Source organism: Pleurodeles waltl, chromosome 8 (assembly GCF_031143425.1).
Source record: "Pleurodeles waltl isolate 20211129_DDA chromosome 8, aPleWal1.hap1.20221129, whole genome shotgun sequence".
In the NCBI taxonomy this organism is placed as follows: Eukaryota; Metazoa; Chordata; class Amphibia; order Caudata; family Salamandridae; genus Pleurodeles; species Pleurodeles waltl.
The window spans coordinates 127,288,119-127,304,065 of record NC_090447.1 but is presented as its reverse complement, the minus strand read 5'-3'; the positions used below and the strand labels follow the sequence as shown (position 1 = coordinate 127,304,065).

The window sequence follows — 15,947 nt, the reverse complement described above, 5'->3', positions numbered from 1 at the left end:
TGCAAACTTTTTTTTTTTTAAGTTGGTGGGGGCAGCAGCAAGTGTGCAAAAAATGCAAAAGCAGTGCGGCAGGTGGAGAGCAACACACAAGGCAGAGGAAGCGGAAGCAACATGGGGCACAGGTCGGAGCAGCAATATGAGTGGGGGGCAGAGAAAAGCAAGTCAGAGAGAGCTAGCCACATTCAACGGGAGGGGAGAAAGGCACATGGGTGAGAGAGCATCAAGGAGTTGGGGGCGAAGCGTGTAGGCAAGAAAGCAACAGGAAGAAGCACATGGATGAAAAACGTATGGAAGAAAGTAAGGAAAAAAGTAGTCCCCTACAAGTGAGCAGTGGAAGAACACAGGAATTGGCGGGTTTCAGGGAACGACAGACACAAGACAGAGAAGGCAAGGCACACCATCGAGGCAAGTGAGCATACCAGCGAAGCCAAGCAAAGGGTCGGCTGCGGGCAGGGCCGGCTTTAACGCCGGTGGCGCCCCGGTGCAGCAATCTTTTTGGCACCCCCCCCCCCCCTCACCCCCCCACCCCATGGCCTCCTCCTCAGATTCCCGCACTACCACCCGGCCAAAGTGACCCCAATCTCTCCATAGCCCCTCTCACATACATTTCACTTGTTTTAAAGCTCTGGTAAAGACTAGTTTTACTAATTCACGACTATCCACATACAATACAGTTATGTTCTTTGCAGCCCTTACTTTATGGGGAGTCAAAACTGCCACTGGACAAAACTGGGCTCTCTTTCTCTAGCAAGAACATTCATCACAAGAGTTATCTTGGCATTTTAATTGCTTCCTGAAGCCTGGACACAGAAGGGACTTTTTAGCAGGTGCTTTAAAATCGCAAGTTTGGTAAGTTATTGCTAAACACAGCGCCCCACTGAGGTCAGCATCCCCCATACAGGTCAGCACCCGGTGCAACGGCACCGGTCGCACTGTCCTATAGCCGGCCCTGGCTGCAGGCACCCCTGTGTTCTTGGTAAGCCCCAATGTCTTTTGTGACCTGACTGTAGGCTCGTCCTAAACAGCAAAGTCCCTCGGAACACACATCCACACACATAACACACTGCAAAGATCTTTATTTGGATTTAATGTCTTTTTAACCAAGATAAACAAAAGGAAAAATAGGCTTTCAACAAACATACTTCTACTAACACCCCACAACCAAACGACCACACACAAGCTACTCCTGGAAATCCCAGTATCACGTGAAAAGGGGGAGAGGTGAAGAAAGCGTCGGGGGTTCCATTTTAAGAGGTAGAAGGCGCTTTATATACATGTCTGTACAGTACATCAGAGTTGCTTCAGCACGGCACCGCTGTATGGTTGATATTAACAAACTGTAATTTCTCACCAGAGCCAATGCACCCCTTGTTAGGTGGTGTCCCTCATGGCACCACCGAATGTTGTGACGCAGAGGGGGCAGGATGCGAAGGATGTACCAGGCCTAGGGTACCAGAATCCTTACAAAAACCATGAGATGCGGCATTAAAGGGGGTGACCGGGATTCGTGAAGCTGCCTTGTCCACGTGATTGGTGCTGTCCTAAAGCCACACTGGGCGTGCTCACCTTCGGTCGGGGTGGCGGGGACAGACCGCGAGATGGGTGGCGAATGCTACAAGGGGGTCTCTGTACTGCAAATGTTTTTCGATCCTTGTTGAACTGTACTGTCATTCAGTTGAACCTGTTCTATGTCTGTCTGTACGTTTGCTATTATTTAATGGTGCACAGCACACGTCTAATCACCACCCTGCCCCATACCGGCCACTACTATGGGAGCACCGACGTGTCCCTAAGTGAGCTGCTACACAAACAGGACCGAGGTGACTTTTCAGAAGACATTTACCACAGTTGTTTGGCTAAAATTAAACTTGTCCGAGATGTAGCTTAATTCACGAATAGATGGAGGAAGGATTTAGCTGCATGGACCGATATAGGTATAGGTGGGTGAGGTGGATTGACGGATGAATTGGTGGATAAGTGAATAGGTGAAGGGTTCGCTGGGTTGGTGATTAGGTCCCAAGATATTTAGCTGCAAGATCAACGATTGATGGATGGCTGGATAGATGGGTGGGGGACTGGGCCTGAAGATATAAAACTATATCGGGATGGATGGATGGGTTTGTTTGGGTGGGCTGGAATTTTGGACTGGGTTGGATTAGTGAATGAGTCCGAAGATATTTAGATAGAACATCAACCAAACAGGGATAGATGGATGAATGGACGAACAGATGCATTCCGAGAAAATAAGGTCCATAGATCGGATGGACTCACATCATGGTGGACTAATTCGCACGTGGCAGGTAGACGGACAGTCGAGAGTTCTGGGCTGGCAGTCAGATGGGTAAATGGATGAAAGACGGAAAGGATGAAAAGACCCACCGAACGAACAGATGAATGAATACGTGGATGGGTAGATCAAAACGTGGCGACACAGAGTAGCCGAGGTGCAGTCAATCTTACAAGTGCACAGGGAGTATCCAGGCCCTCGGTGCTTATGCCTAGAGACAGGCGCTAGGACAGTCAGTGACACAATCCGAGGGACAGAGGGAGTCCAGGCAGCGTGGTTGGTGGGCATGGACCCCGGGCCACGTGTGCCCCAGGCCCTTTGATGCTCTCCCTGGCTCCGGTGTGAGGGGTCGCTGATGCACGGAGGCTCTCCGCATGGGCTGCAGCCTCCGGCCCCTGGGGGCGTGCACGTGCTCAGGGCCGGTGCGTACACACGTGCAGTGCACCATTGTTTCCATCCCTCCTCTGACTGGCTGGCCCGGCCTCCCTGCCCCCTCGTGCTCCTCCCCCTGCACATGGTTTACGTCTGGTGTCCTGTGTTTTGTGTTCTTCCCTCAGGTCCTCCCCTGCCCGGCTCCTCCGCATCCTCCGCCTCCTCCACCCTGGCCGGGCGGACCCCCTCCCCGCCCTCGGCCCCGGCGGGAGCCAATGGCGGCCCGAGGGCGCTGCTAGGCAACGGCGCGGCCGGGGGCTCCGACTCCGAGGGAGAGCAGGGCCGCGAACCCTTCGTGCCCCGAGGCGGCTCCGGAGAGCCCAGCGCGCAAGCCGGCGGTGAGTGCTGCCCGTTGCATGCGTGCCTCTTCTCGGCGCTGCTGGGGGGCTGCATGCACTACTTCTGTGCACTGCTGGGGTGCGAGAGGGTGACTGTGTACTGCACGTTTGTGCACTGCTGGGGGGGGGGGTGCCTGCTTGCTGCACCTCTGTGCACTGCTGAGCGGCTGCATGCACTACTTCTGTGCACTGCTGGGGTGCGAGAGGGTGACTGTGTACTGCACGTTTGTGCACTGCTGGGGGGGGTGTCTGCTTGCTGCACCTCTGTGCTCTGCTGAGCGGCTGCATGCACTACTTCTGTGCACTGCTGGGGTGCGAGAGGGTGACTGTGTACTGCACGTTTGTGCACTGCTGGGGGGGGTGTCTGCTTGCTGCACCTCTGTGCTCTGCTGAGCGGCTGCATGCACTACTTCTGTGCACTGCTGGGGTGCGAGAGGGTGACTGTGTACTGCACGTTTGTGCACTGCTGGGGGTGCCTGCTTCCTGCACCTCTGTGCACTGCTGAGCGGCTGCATGCACTACTTCTGTGCACTGCTGGGGTGCGAGAGGGTGACTGTGTACTGCACGTTTGTGCACTGCTGGGGGGGGTGTCTGCTTGCTGCACCTCTGTGCACTGCTGAGCGGCTGCATGCACTACTTCTGTGCACTGCTGGGGTGCGAGAGGGTGACTGTGTACTGCACGTTTGTGCACTGCTGGGGGTGCCTGCTTCCTGCACCTCTGTGCACTGCTGAGCGGCTGCATGCACTACTTCTGTGCACTGCTGGGGTGCGAGAGGGTGACTGTACTGCACGTTTGTGCACTGCTGGGGGGGGGATGCCTGCTTGCTGCACCTCTGTGCACTGCTGAGCGGCTCCATGCATTACTTCTGTGCACTGCTGGGGTGCGAGAGGGTGACTGTGTACTGCACGTTTGTGCACTGCTGGGGGGGGTGTCTGCTTGCTGCACCTCTGTGCTCTGCTGAGCGGCTGCATGCACTACTTCTGTGAACTGCTGGGGTGCGAGAGGGTGACTGTGTACTGCACGTTTGTGCACTGCTGGGGGGGGGTGTCTGCTTGCTGCACCTCTGTGCACTGCTGAGCGGCTGCATGCACTACTTCTGTGCACTGCTGGGGTGCGAGAGGGTGACTGTGTACTGCACGTTTGTGCACTGCTGGGGGGGGGTGCCTGCTTGCTGCACCTCTGTGCACTGCTGAGCGGCTGCATGCACTACTTCTGTGCACTGCTGGGGTGCGAGAGGGTGACTGTGTACTGCACGTTTGTGCACTGCTGGGGGGGGTGTCTGCTTGCTGCACCTCTGTGCACTGCTGAGCGGCTGCATGCACTACTTCTGTGCACTGCTGGGGTGCGAGAGGGTGACTGTGTACTGCACGTTTGTGCACTGCTGGGGGGGGTGTCTGCTTGCTGCACCTCTGTGCACTGCTGAGCGGCTGCATGCACTACTTCTGTGCACTGCTGGGGTGCGAGAGGGTGACTGTGTACTGCACGTTTGTGCACTGCTGGGGGGGGTGTCTGCTTGCTGCACCTCTGTGCACTGCTGAGCGGCTGCATGCACTACTTCTGTGCACTGCTGGGGTGCGAGAGGGTGACTGTGTACTGCACGTTTGTGCACTGCTGGGGGGGGGTGTCTGCTTGCTGCACCTCTGTGCACTGCTGAGCGGCTGCATGCACTACTTCTGTGCACTGCTGGGGTGCGAGAGGGTGACTGTGTACTGCACGTTTGTGCACTGCTGGGGGGGGTGTCTGCTTGCTGCACCTCTGTGCACTGCTGAGCGGCTGCATGCACTACTTCTGTGCACTGCTGGGGTGCGAGAGGGTGACTGTGTACTGCACGTTTGTGCACTGCTGGGGGGGGTGCCTGCTTGCTGCACCTCTGCACTGCTGAGCGGCTGCATGCACTACTTCTGTGCACTGCTTGGGGTGTGTGCCTGCTCTACCTCTGTGAGCCTCTGGGGTGCAGCAAGCAGATACACCCCCCCCCAGCAGTGCACAGAGGTGCAGCAAGCAGGCATAGAGACACCCCAGCAGCACACAGAGGTAGAGCAGCCCCCCCCCCCCAGCAGTGCCCTGATGTAGTGCATGCAGCCGCCCTGCGTGTGCCTGCTTGCTGCACCTCTGTGCAGTGCTGGGCGGCTGCATGCACTACATCAGGGCACTGCTGGGGGGGGGGGTGCTGCTCTACCTCTGTGTGCTGCTGGGGTGTCTCTATGCCTGCTTGCTGCACCTCTGTGCACTGCTGGGGGGTGTGTATCTGCTTGCTGCACCTCTGCGCTATGGGGTGGCTGCATGCACTACTTCTGTGCACTGCTGGGTGTGTGTGCCTGTCTGCTGTGCACTTGTCTTCTGCGCACTGCTGGGGGGTGTGCCTGCCTGCCCTGCCTCTGTGTACCTCCGTGCACTACTGGGGGTGTGACTCCTCTACTTCTGTGTACTGCTGCTGTGTGTGCCTGTCTTGTGTGCATTTGTTCTATGCACTGCTGGGGGTGTGTACCTCCGTGGGCTACAGTATGTACTGCTTCTGTGCACTACAGGTGGGGTGTGTACCTCCGTGCACTGCTGGGGGTGTGCCTACGTGCTGCATCTCCGTGCACAGCTGGGGAGCATGCATGTGTGTCTGGCTGCTTTCCCTCTGTGAACTGCTGGGGGGAGGGGGGGTGCTACTGCCTGGTCTAGTAAGCGCTTTGTAAATACATTTGCCTCTGTGTCCTGCTGGGGTGCACTACTTCGATGAGCTGCTGGGGTGAGTGTCTGCCTGCTCTACCTCTGGGAACTTCTAGGGGTGTGCGGTCTCCCGCTCTACCCCTGTGCGAAGCTGAGAAGTGTCTGCCTGCTGCAACACTGTGCAATGCTCGGGGTGTGCGCCTGTCCGCTTGAACACTGTGCACTGCCGCGCCTGCCTGCTCTATCTCTGTGCACTGCTGCGCCTGCCTGCCCTATCTCTGTGCACTGCTGGGAGCGTGCTCCGGCCTGTTCTACCCTTCTTCACTGCTGGGGGTTTGTGCCTGCCTGCTCCATCGCTGTGTAAGGTGCTGAGGGTTTGTGCCTGTGTCTCTGGTCTTCCAGAGTGCGTGCTTGCCTGACCTACCTCTGCTCTGCCGGGGTAGATCAGGTGTGTGTGTGTCTGCTCCGCAGCCTTTGTGCACTACGTGCCTCGGTGTTCTGCATCTGAACGGCATTTGCCACTCGCTGCTGTGCCTCCGTAAGCTGTCGGATGGATGCCTTCCTCTCTGCACTGCCGGCTTCTTCTATTTTTTGTGCCTGAAATGATGCTCTCAAGCTGACCAATGTTTGCTATTCGAGGTGTTGCTTGTTCTCTATAAATGTAAGACTCTGAACTCTGGACGAGATAACAAAAACGGCGTTCGTTGATCCACACACCTTTGTCTCTCCCAAAATGTTTATGTTTCTCCAACTTTGCGAGTATACGAAGAAAGTGGACCCCCTGTACAACCCAGCCCCCTTGAGCGTTTCCAAAAGTTGACTTGTGTGGCTCCCTGTCAAATCAGAACTTGTAGGCTTTCAGCTTTCGCGGCCCTATGTACAGCCAAGTGTTTGCAAAGCGCACGAATGAATGGATTGATGAACGGTCTCGCACAGCGCAGCTCCGTGAACTAAACCGAACCTCTGAGTACATGCAAATGAGTCTGGGTTGTGTTCTTTACAAAGGATGTGTGTATTCGCAGGTCCGCTCGCATGGTCTATTTTGTTCTTCCGTATGTTACTAGTGATGTTAATACGAGTTTATGAACGAATTTAACAGCTTTTTATATATTTTGTTTTGTAAAGGTCTTTCGTATTATTTATATTAAGCAGCGTTAATTTAAACCCTCCCTGTTTTAGGAACGCGTGTGCTCCTTTGAACACACCGAAACAACTTGTAATTTCAGCCCAAAATGTTACTGTTTCTCGTGATTTTGGGGCATTATTCATCTAAATTGTGATGCGCATCCACACTGTTTAAAGAGGCACATTTTGGGTCGGAAAGATGGGAAAATTTACTATAGCGTTTTGCACCGGAAATTCTAAACCAAAAAATGAAAAATATTATGAATGACTCCAGTGCACTTAAATGAACGTTTCAAAATGAGCCAGAGTCCTGTCCTCGCAGGGTCCAAGGCTGGTAATTTAGGGGCATGTATTCAGGGCACCGCTTGTGCGCTCGTCTCTTGTGATGGGTTTGTGAAAGGTAGTGTGATGGAGAGGCGCTGAACGGAGCCAGTGTGGCTCAGGGGTTCCCTCTGGCAGGTTTCCATGCATTGTGCGCGCGGTTCGCTTCCAGGCATGGGGGGGGGGCAGATTTCTGCTGTTTTCTTTTCATGGTTTTACGGCTTCCCTTCCTTTAACTCTGTTCTTTTGTTTCTTCTCTGTGATGGGATTACTTCTTGGCCCCTCCCCCCCCCGGCTCGGCCAGCCATGTGTAGAATGTGTCAGCCCCGGGACCCGCTGAGGTTGCAGCAGGCAGAATGTAACAAGCCCCTGCGACTTTATTTGTCTCCGGAGCCATTCTCATGATTAGGGGCAGCGGTAGCGACCCCTGTTATTTTACAGCGCCAGGAGACGCCAAAGCTGCGCGAGCAAGCGCTATGTAAATTGTCTGGCCGCTAACGGGTTTCTCTGCGCCTACACCAAAGTGACAAATATATAATTTCCGGACTATTCTAATTTCTCCAGTCACCGTCTTAGTTGCATTTGGTTGAAAAGTGCGATTTGCATGGTTTCCCTTAGCCAAATGTGTTCAGTTGTATCGCAGCTCAGTCGGTTACGCTCCGGCTGCAGAGTTGCGTGTCCAGGAGGTTGAACGTTTAATCCGTCCTTGCCAGTCTTTCGTCCCTTTCAGGGGCGTTTAAAACACATACTGTCCTAGTGTGTTTCATGAGCCATTCGCAGACACCGCTTCTTATACTTATCATTGTGTTGCGCTGTGAATAAAAGGTGTTGCGTACGCCCCAGTCGGTGGGGCTAGTTACAGCGGCCCCAGGAGACTGAACGTCTGAGTTGGCCTTGCCACAATTGAAACCTGCGACACCCCGATCTGTAGAGTGAATAAACGCGTCCCTGAGTTTTCTTACATCCTGGATGCAACGAAGCGAGAGCTGGAGTTCTCCCCGGTTCACTTAATAAATGGAAATGTTACTCTTTGTATTGCACTAGATCCGTGCGTATATTCTGTCTCCAAGAGCCCCTGCCTTTGGCAGATAACGGAGAAATTGAGAGTTAAATGTAGTGCCCAAGGGCACACGGTTTGGTCGTGTGGATTGGGGTAGCTGAGATTTGGGTCCAGGTCTCGTGGCTCCACAGATGACAGTCTGGCTACTGTCCCGCCCCCACCTGAATCTCCCCTCTCCCTTTGCTGCAGCCAGTCCGAGGAAGGACGGACCTAGATCCATATATTTTTGTATCTGCCATCTGATAAAGAGACGGAGACCCCCGCCATTAGACAAGTTAGACACGAAGAACACAAGCAACTTCTCACCGTTGCGTGTTTGAGTCCCAGCAGAACACAGTTGTGAGCCCCGCAAGCTTAGCAAAGGCACACGTAGGATGTGCAGCGCAGGGCAGCCGTGTGCTCTCGTTTCACAAATCACCGTCATCAGAGCACTTTTAGCAACCGAATACTACAAGTCCCAGAATGCACCGATTTGTTACATGAAAGCTAATGGCTCGTGGCATGGTGTCATGTCAACAACTCTTCCAAACTTCAGAAGACAGCACACGGGACACTCAGGGGCTGCTGGCAGCAGTGGGGGGGGGGGGGGGGGGGGGGGGGGGGAGGGCCTCCTTGCAGCCACGTCTTCGTGACAATGGGGAGGGGGCGGGGAAGGGGTGTTTAACAATGACCTGTCACAGGCAGGAGCAGGGGGATTAGCTTGAAGTCATGTGAAGAGGGCTAGCTGCTGAGGCGCTTAGGAGGCAGGGATGACAGATGGGGGAGGTGTCTGCCCACAGGCTGGGCCAGGGAAAGGTACAGAAAGACTGTCCCCTCCCACCCCCACCAACCCCCAAGGGTTGGCGTAAAGCCAAGAGCCACAGCTTTATTTTCAGCACCCCGTTTATTTCACCCCAACTCGAGTAATGAGAGATAAAATTAAAACCTGGACAAGGTAAGTATGCGAAGAGGCCTTCCCAGCCTAAGGGCTGACGGCTCAGGGGACCGCAGAACTGTGTTTGACCCATGGTCACGGGGGGCAGTCAGTCTTCCATCCTGAGGTTGACAAAATGAGTACCACTGAGGTACAATAAACATCTGTTATACAGCGCCTAGGGCATACGTTAGAAAAAGACGCTAAGGGAGACCCCTCCCCCAGTCACACATTGAAAAAATACACATGCACTCCTGGGGGTGGGTGCGGGTGGGGGGGGGGTGCAGGCTCGTGTTCAGAGTTTCCAAGCCTTCTCCCTACAGATGCTTTGAAGCACTGTTTCGCCTTCATGCTTTAACTAGAATTAAAGTCCTGCTGTCCGTGCAGGCCTCAATCTAATATTTTGAAATGGGAAGATTGTAGTCCTTAGTTTTGGAAATTGACAGTGAAATTTGTTCTCAACGGTTAAAGACCTATAGCCTCATTCCTGAGGGGATCATTTGTAGATGAATACAATTGACACATATGTGTTTAATTGACCAACCATGAGCATCAATTTAATGTATTCCATGCTTTTTAGCTGGCAATGCAAGCAAATGAAAACAATGTATTTTTTACTTCTAAAACCCCCTGTGATCGGACATGACAATATTATGTGTTTTATGTTTCTTCTAGCGGCCTACCGCTTACTCCATCTTCTCTGCACAGGTTACTGCGGCAGCGCTGGCGGTGACTTTTTAGTTTTGTGAACTTTTGTTATTCCTTGGGCATTAAAACCGGTCAGTCCGCAGTGCTTTAACTGGGCACACCCTTTAGAAGTTGTGTCAGTTTTACACACTGCCTATTGCTGTTTTCAAAACACACTGCCTGGCGCCAGGGCTCTCAGCCACAAATCTGTCTGTCGAGGGAAAGGTGCCCATTATATTTTGTTAATCTACAGTTTTGAATTCCAGGAGCTCGCAATCGTGAAAGGCCCAAGATCACGCAATATGATCTGCATGCATGCATCTCTTCGTTGTTTGGGCTGCTGCGTTTTGATTGGCTGCATTAATGTTGTTACCCGTTGTTGTGCTATTTTCATGTATCATAATACTGTGGTATAATATGTTACGATGGCCAGATTTGTGACAAGATAACGTGCTATTCTGTATTTCTGTTCCTGTTGATTCCTGACAGTCGCGCCTGGCGCTGGTGAAACCATATGAGAACATTTCAGTGCTCAGTTTATGCGGGGCCTACATATACGAGGCGGTATAGAACTAGTTACATATACAGCGAGACTGCAGATGGTAACCATGTTATAAGAGTTTTTGATGTGCACGTTGAGTATTTGTGAAGCAGATCACACATTCGCTGTCGGCGATTGTGATCATACTGGAATATAGGCACACTTACTGGCTATCCTTGAGCACAACTCGGGGTGTCCATCATAGCTCCTGCGGGGCCGATCCATGGCATATTTTCTGGTTAATATAATATGCACAAGATCAATATAGATGGAATGTTTATTGTGCGTTCCTGTAGATGGAATGTTTATTATGCGTCAGTTCCAGTGCTTGAAATGGAAAAATTAAAGTGCAGGTACTCTGTGCCCCAGAGTGCCTGCTTGTTTCTGAGAAGTGCCGGTATTCTCCAATTAAAAGTATTTCATTTTTTTCTTGAGATGTGCCGGTACTCTCCCGCTCAAAATTAAAAAGTGCCGGTACTCAGTACCGGACAGTACCGGCCCATTGTAAGCACTGGTCAGTTCTAGATTTCTAGAGCCGGTGCAGACTGCGTTATATACTCCTACAATAAAAAATAAATAAAAAACTGAGGTGTATGTATGCACCTGCATATAAAACAGTGTTCTGCTTTTGGGTGTGTCACGTGCATGTGGGCTGGGGCTGACCTCCGGATGTTGCTGTAACCGGAGGTGACTTCCGCTTTGCAGGTGGACCATCAAGGGACGTGTTGACAGAAGCATCGGTTGCACTAAATTTTGTGTTTGCGGAAACTCCGCCGTACTGGTGGAATTTCCACTTTAGCTAATGCGGTTGTCACGTGATTACAGCTGTCCCACCTGGTTGGTGTAGCAGCCACGCAAGGCCTTTAGATAGCCAGTTACTGGGCACAGTGGTCCAGCCTCTGGGCATCGTTCCAGTATTACAGCGATTATCTTTGTCCTCTGAGGCACACTCGGAAATATCAATTTGGTGTGGCTACTGAGTGAAGAACTGTCCACCTGCAACGAGCCCAAGATCACACTGTGTGTCCGTTCAACGTGACTTCCATCTATGAGTCCAGTTAGCCTCATTTGGGGATGCAACTGGTGCCCCGGTTTTAACTTTGCTACCCAAGGGGCAGCCCTTTCATGTTAGAGGTCACTAACTGGAAGGGGCTTTTAATAGCCCTGTTTATTCTCGTAGTTTCTTCTCCTCTATATTCTGTTAAAACCCTTGAAATAAAACGGAGGCTGTTGAGGGGCGACAGAAGGGACAATTAATCTGCCCCTATTATGTCATCCCAGGTGAAAGGGTACCTATTACCCGGTGCCCCTTCAGTTTGAATGTGTCGTGTTCATAGCGTTTAGGGTTTGTAGTGCATTTGAACAGGGAATCAAGCTTGCAGACACCCAGCATGGTCACCGGATGGTTCCAGATTAACATTTTAGGATTTGATTTTATAGTTTATCCCTCTTGGCGAGGGGGGGGGGGGAGGGGTGAGCGTTTTATAATGTCACATTGTTGCAGTCATCTGAAGGATTTTGAGGCCTCTAGGGAAAAACATATTTTGGGGGCCTTTGTACAGAAGAACTTTGAATTTTATTATTTATTTCCTGCTAATTCAAGCCTGCGGGATGCCAAGTAACACTAAATGATTTGTTCATCTTTAAAATGGTCATGTAAAGAGAGTTGAAATATGTCTTGCCCACTGCCCCCCGTAATTCTTAAGGTGACATTACACAGACAGATGGAGTCAAAGGGAAAGACCGTCAGAGAGGGAGAGATGTTTAAAAAATGAGAGACAGAGGTCATATAGAGAGAAGGGTCACTTTCCTTGGTGTGTGTGGGGTGGGGAGCAGAGGGGTCACAGGTTGGAAAATGGGGCACTGGGCAACTGGCCACCTTGGTCATGTTTTGAAACGTCTCAGCCCCGTTGGTGACCTTAACATCAGCAGATGTCAGCATCGAGCGTTTAACTCGCAGAGTTTGTACAACTTTCCTCTGGTGTTTCCGCATTCAGGTGAGGCCTTAGGTGTTTAGGAACCACCCCGCAGCCCGAGTGTGGCCGTTTCATCTCTTCAGAGAGGAGTAAGCAAAGCCTGCGCATGCCTGTCTCAGAGTAAGCGCAGCCTGCGCATGCCTGTCTCACAGAGGGGTAAGCGCAGCCTGCGCGTGCCTGTCTCAGAGTAAGCGCAGCCTGCGCATGCCTGTCTCAAAGAGGAGTAAGCGCAGCCTGCGCATGTCTGTCTCAGAGAGGAGTAAGCGCAGCCTGCGCATGCCTGTCTCAGAGATGAGTAAGAGCAGGCTGCGCATGCCTGTCTCAGAGATGAGTAAGAGCAGGCTGCGCATGCCTGTCTCAGAGATGAGTAAGAGCAGGCTGCGCATGCCTGTCTCACAGAGGGGTAAGCGCAGCCTGCGCATGCCTGTCTCAGAGAGGAGTAAGCGCAGCCTGCGCATGCCTGTCTCAGAGTAAGCGCAGCCTGCGCATGTCTGTCTCACAGAGGGGTAAGCGCAGCCTGCGCGTGCCTGTCTCAGAGTAAGCGCAGCCTGCGCATGTCTGTCTCAGAGAGGAGTAAGCGCAGCCTGCGCATACCTGTCTCAAAGAGGAGTAAGCGCAGCCTGCGCGTGTCTGTCTCAAAGAGGAGTAAGCGCAGCCTGCGCATGTCTGTCTCAGAGAGGAGTAAGCGCAGCCTGCGCGTGCCTGTCTCACAGAGGGGTAAGCGCAGCCTGCGCATGTCTGTCTCAGAGAGGAGTAAGCGCAGCCTGCGCGTGCCTGTCTCACAGAGGGGTAAGCGCAGCCTGCGCATGTCTGTCTCAGAGAGGAGTAAGCGCAGCCTGCGCATGCCTGTCTCAGAGATGAGTAAGAGCAGGCTGCGCATGCCTGTCTCAGAGATGAGTAAGAGCAGGCTGCGCATGCCTGTCTCACAGAGGGGTAAGCGCAGCCTGCGCATGTCTGTCTCAGAGAGGAGTAAGCGCAGCCTGCGCATGCCTGTCTCAGAGATGAGTAAGAGCAGGCTGCGCATGTCTGTCTCAGAGATGAGTAAGAGCAGGCTGCGCATGCCTGTCTCAGAGATGAGTAAGAGCAGGCTGCGCATGCCTGTCTCAGAGATGAGTAAGAGCAGGCTGCGCATGCCTGTCTCACAGAGGGGTAAGCGCAGCCTGCGCATGCCTGTCTCAGAGAGGAGTAAGCGCAGCCTGCGCATGCCTGTCTCAGAGTAAGCGCAGCCTGCGCATGTCTGTCTCACAGAGGGGTAAGCGCAGCCTGCGCGTGCCTGTCTCAGAGTAAGCGCAGCCTGCGCATGTCTGTCTCAGAGAGGAGTAAGCGCAGCCTGCGCATACCTGTCTCAAAGAGGAGTAAGCGCAGCCTGCGCATGTCTGTCTCAAAGAGGAGTAAGCGCAGCCTGCGCATGTCTGTCTCAGAGAGGAGTAAGCGCAGCCTGCGCGTTCCTGTCTCACAGAGGGGTAAGCGCAGCCTGCGCATGTCTGTCTCAGAGAGGAGTAAGCGCAGCCTGCGCGTGCCTGTCTCACAGAGGGGTAAGCGCAGCCTGCGCATGTCTGTCTCAGAGAGGAGTAAGCGCAGCCTGCCTCAGAGATGAGTAAGAGCAGGCTGCGCATGCCTGTCTCACAGAGGGGTAAGCGCAGCCTGCGCATGTCTGTCTCAGAGAGGAGTAAGCGCAGCCTGCGCATGCCTGTCTCAGAGATGAGTAAGAGCAGGCTGCGCATGTCTGTCTCAGAGATGAGTAAGAGCAGGCTGCGCATGCCTGTCTCAGAGATGAGTAAGAGCAGGCTGCGCATGCCTGTCTCAGAGATGAGTAAGAGCAGGCTGCGCATGCCTGTCTCACAGAGGGGTAAGCGCAGCCTGCGCATGCCTGTCTCAGAGAGGAGTAAGCGCAGCCTGCGCATGCCTGTCTCAGAGTAAGCGCAGCCTGCGCATGTCTGTCTCACAGAGGGGTAAGCGCAGCCTGCGCATGCCTGTCTCAGAGTAAGCGCAGCCTGCGCATGTCTGTCTCAGAGAGGAGTAAGCGCAGCCTGCGCATACCTGTCTCAAAGAGGAGTAAGCGCAGCCTGCGCATGTCTGTCTCAAAGAGGAGTAAGCGCAGCCTGCGCATGTCTGTCTCAGAGAGGAGTAAGCGCAGCCTGCGCGTTCCTGTCTCACAGAGGGGTAAGCGCAGCCTGTGCATGCCTGTCTCAAAGAGGAGTAAGCGCAGCCTGCGCATGTCTGTCTCAAAGAGGAGTAAGCGCAGCCTGCGCATGTCTGTCTCAGAGAGGAGTAAGCGCAGCCTGCGCGTTCCTGTCTCACAGAGGGGTAAGCGCAGCCTGCGCATGTCTGTCTCAGAGAGGAGTAAGCGCAGCCTGCGCGTGCCTGTCTCACAGAGGGGTAAGCGCAGCCTGCGCATGTCTGTCTCAGAGAGGAGTAAGCGCAGCCTGCGCATGCCTGTCTCAAAGATGAGTAAGAGCAGGCTGCGCATGCCTGTCTCACAGAGGGGTAAGCGCAGCCTGTGCATGCCTGTCTCACAGAGGGGTAAGCGCAGCCTGTGCATGCCTGTCTCAGAGAGGAGTAAGCGCAGCCTGCGCATGCCTGTCTCAGAGAGGAGTAAGAGCAGGCTGCGCATGCCTGTCTCAGAGATGAGTAAGAGCAGGCTGCGCATGCCTGTCTCACAGAGGGGTAAGCGCAGCCTGCGCATGCCTGTCTCAGAGAGGAGTAAGAGCAGCCTGCGCGTGCCTGTCTCACAGAGGGGTAAGCGCAGCCTGCGCATGTCTGTCTCAGAGATGAGTAGGAGCAGGCTGCGCATGCCTGTCTCAGAGATGAGTAAGAGGAGGCTGCGCATGTCTGTCTCAGAGAGGAGTAAGCGCAGCCTGCGCATGCCTGTCTCAGAGATGAGTAGGAGCAGGCTGCGCATGCCTGTCTCAGAGATGAGTAAGAGCAGCCTGCGCATGTCTGTCTCACAGAGGGGTAAGCGCAGCCTGCGCGTGCCTGTCTCAGAGTAAGCGCAGCCTGCGCATGTCTGTCTCAGAGAGGAGTAAGAGCAGGCTGCGCATGCCTGTCTCACAGAGGGGTAAGCGCAGCCTGTGCATGCCTGTCTCACAGAGGGGTAAGCGCAGCCTGTGCATGCCTGTCTCAGAGAGGAGTAAGCGCAGCCTGCGCATGCCTGTCTCAGAGATGAGTAAGAGCAGGCTGCGCATGCCTGTCTCAGAGATGAGTAAGAGCAGGCATGAGTAAGAGCAGGCTGCGCATGCCTGTCTCAGAGATGAGTAAGACTGCGCATGCCTGTCTCAGAGATGAGTAAGAGCAGGCTGCGCATGCCTGTCTCACAGAGGGGTAAGCGCAGCCTGTGCATGCCTGTCTCACAGAGGGGTAAGCGCAGCCTGTGCATGCCTGTCTCACAGAGGGGTAAGCGCAGCCTGTGCATGCCTGTCTCACAGAGGGGTAAGCGCAGCCTGTGCATGCCTGTCTCACAGAGGGGTAAGCGCAGCCTGCGCATGCCTGTCTCAGAGATGAGTAAGAGCAGGCTGCGCATGCCTGTCTCAGAGATGAGTAAGAGCAGGCTGCGCATGCCTGTCTCAGAGATGAGTAAGAGCAGGCTGCGCATGCCTGTCTCAGAGATG

At 53.8% G+C, this 15,947-nt stretch overlaps 1 protein-coding gene across 4 annotated transcripts in view; it reads left to right on the top strand.

Annotated features, from left to right (window-relative positions):
• Window positions 1-15,947, top strand: part of TENM4 (teneurin transmembrane protein 4) — a 1,476,030-nt gene that overhangs the window by 1,079,261 nt on the left and 380,822 nt on the right. For 2 of the 4 annotated variants that reach the window (XM_069203935.1, XM_069203934.1), the window contains exon 5: window positions 2,845-3,057. The exons of 1 other annotated variant lie outside the window; for it this stretch is intronic. In XM_069203935.1, the coding sequence (XP_069060036.1) occupies window positions 2,845-3,057 (213 nt within the window). Of the gene's footprint in view, window positions 1-2,844; window positions 3,058-5,758; window positions 5,796-15,947 lie in introns of those variants that run through there. One more of the 4 variants, XM_069203937.1, reaches the window with a different exon arrangement.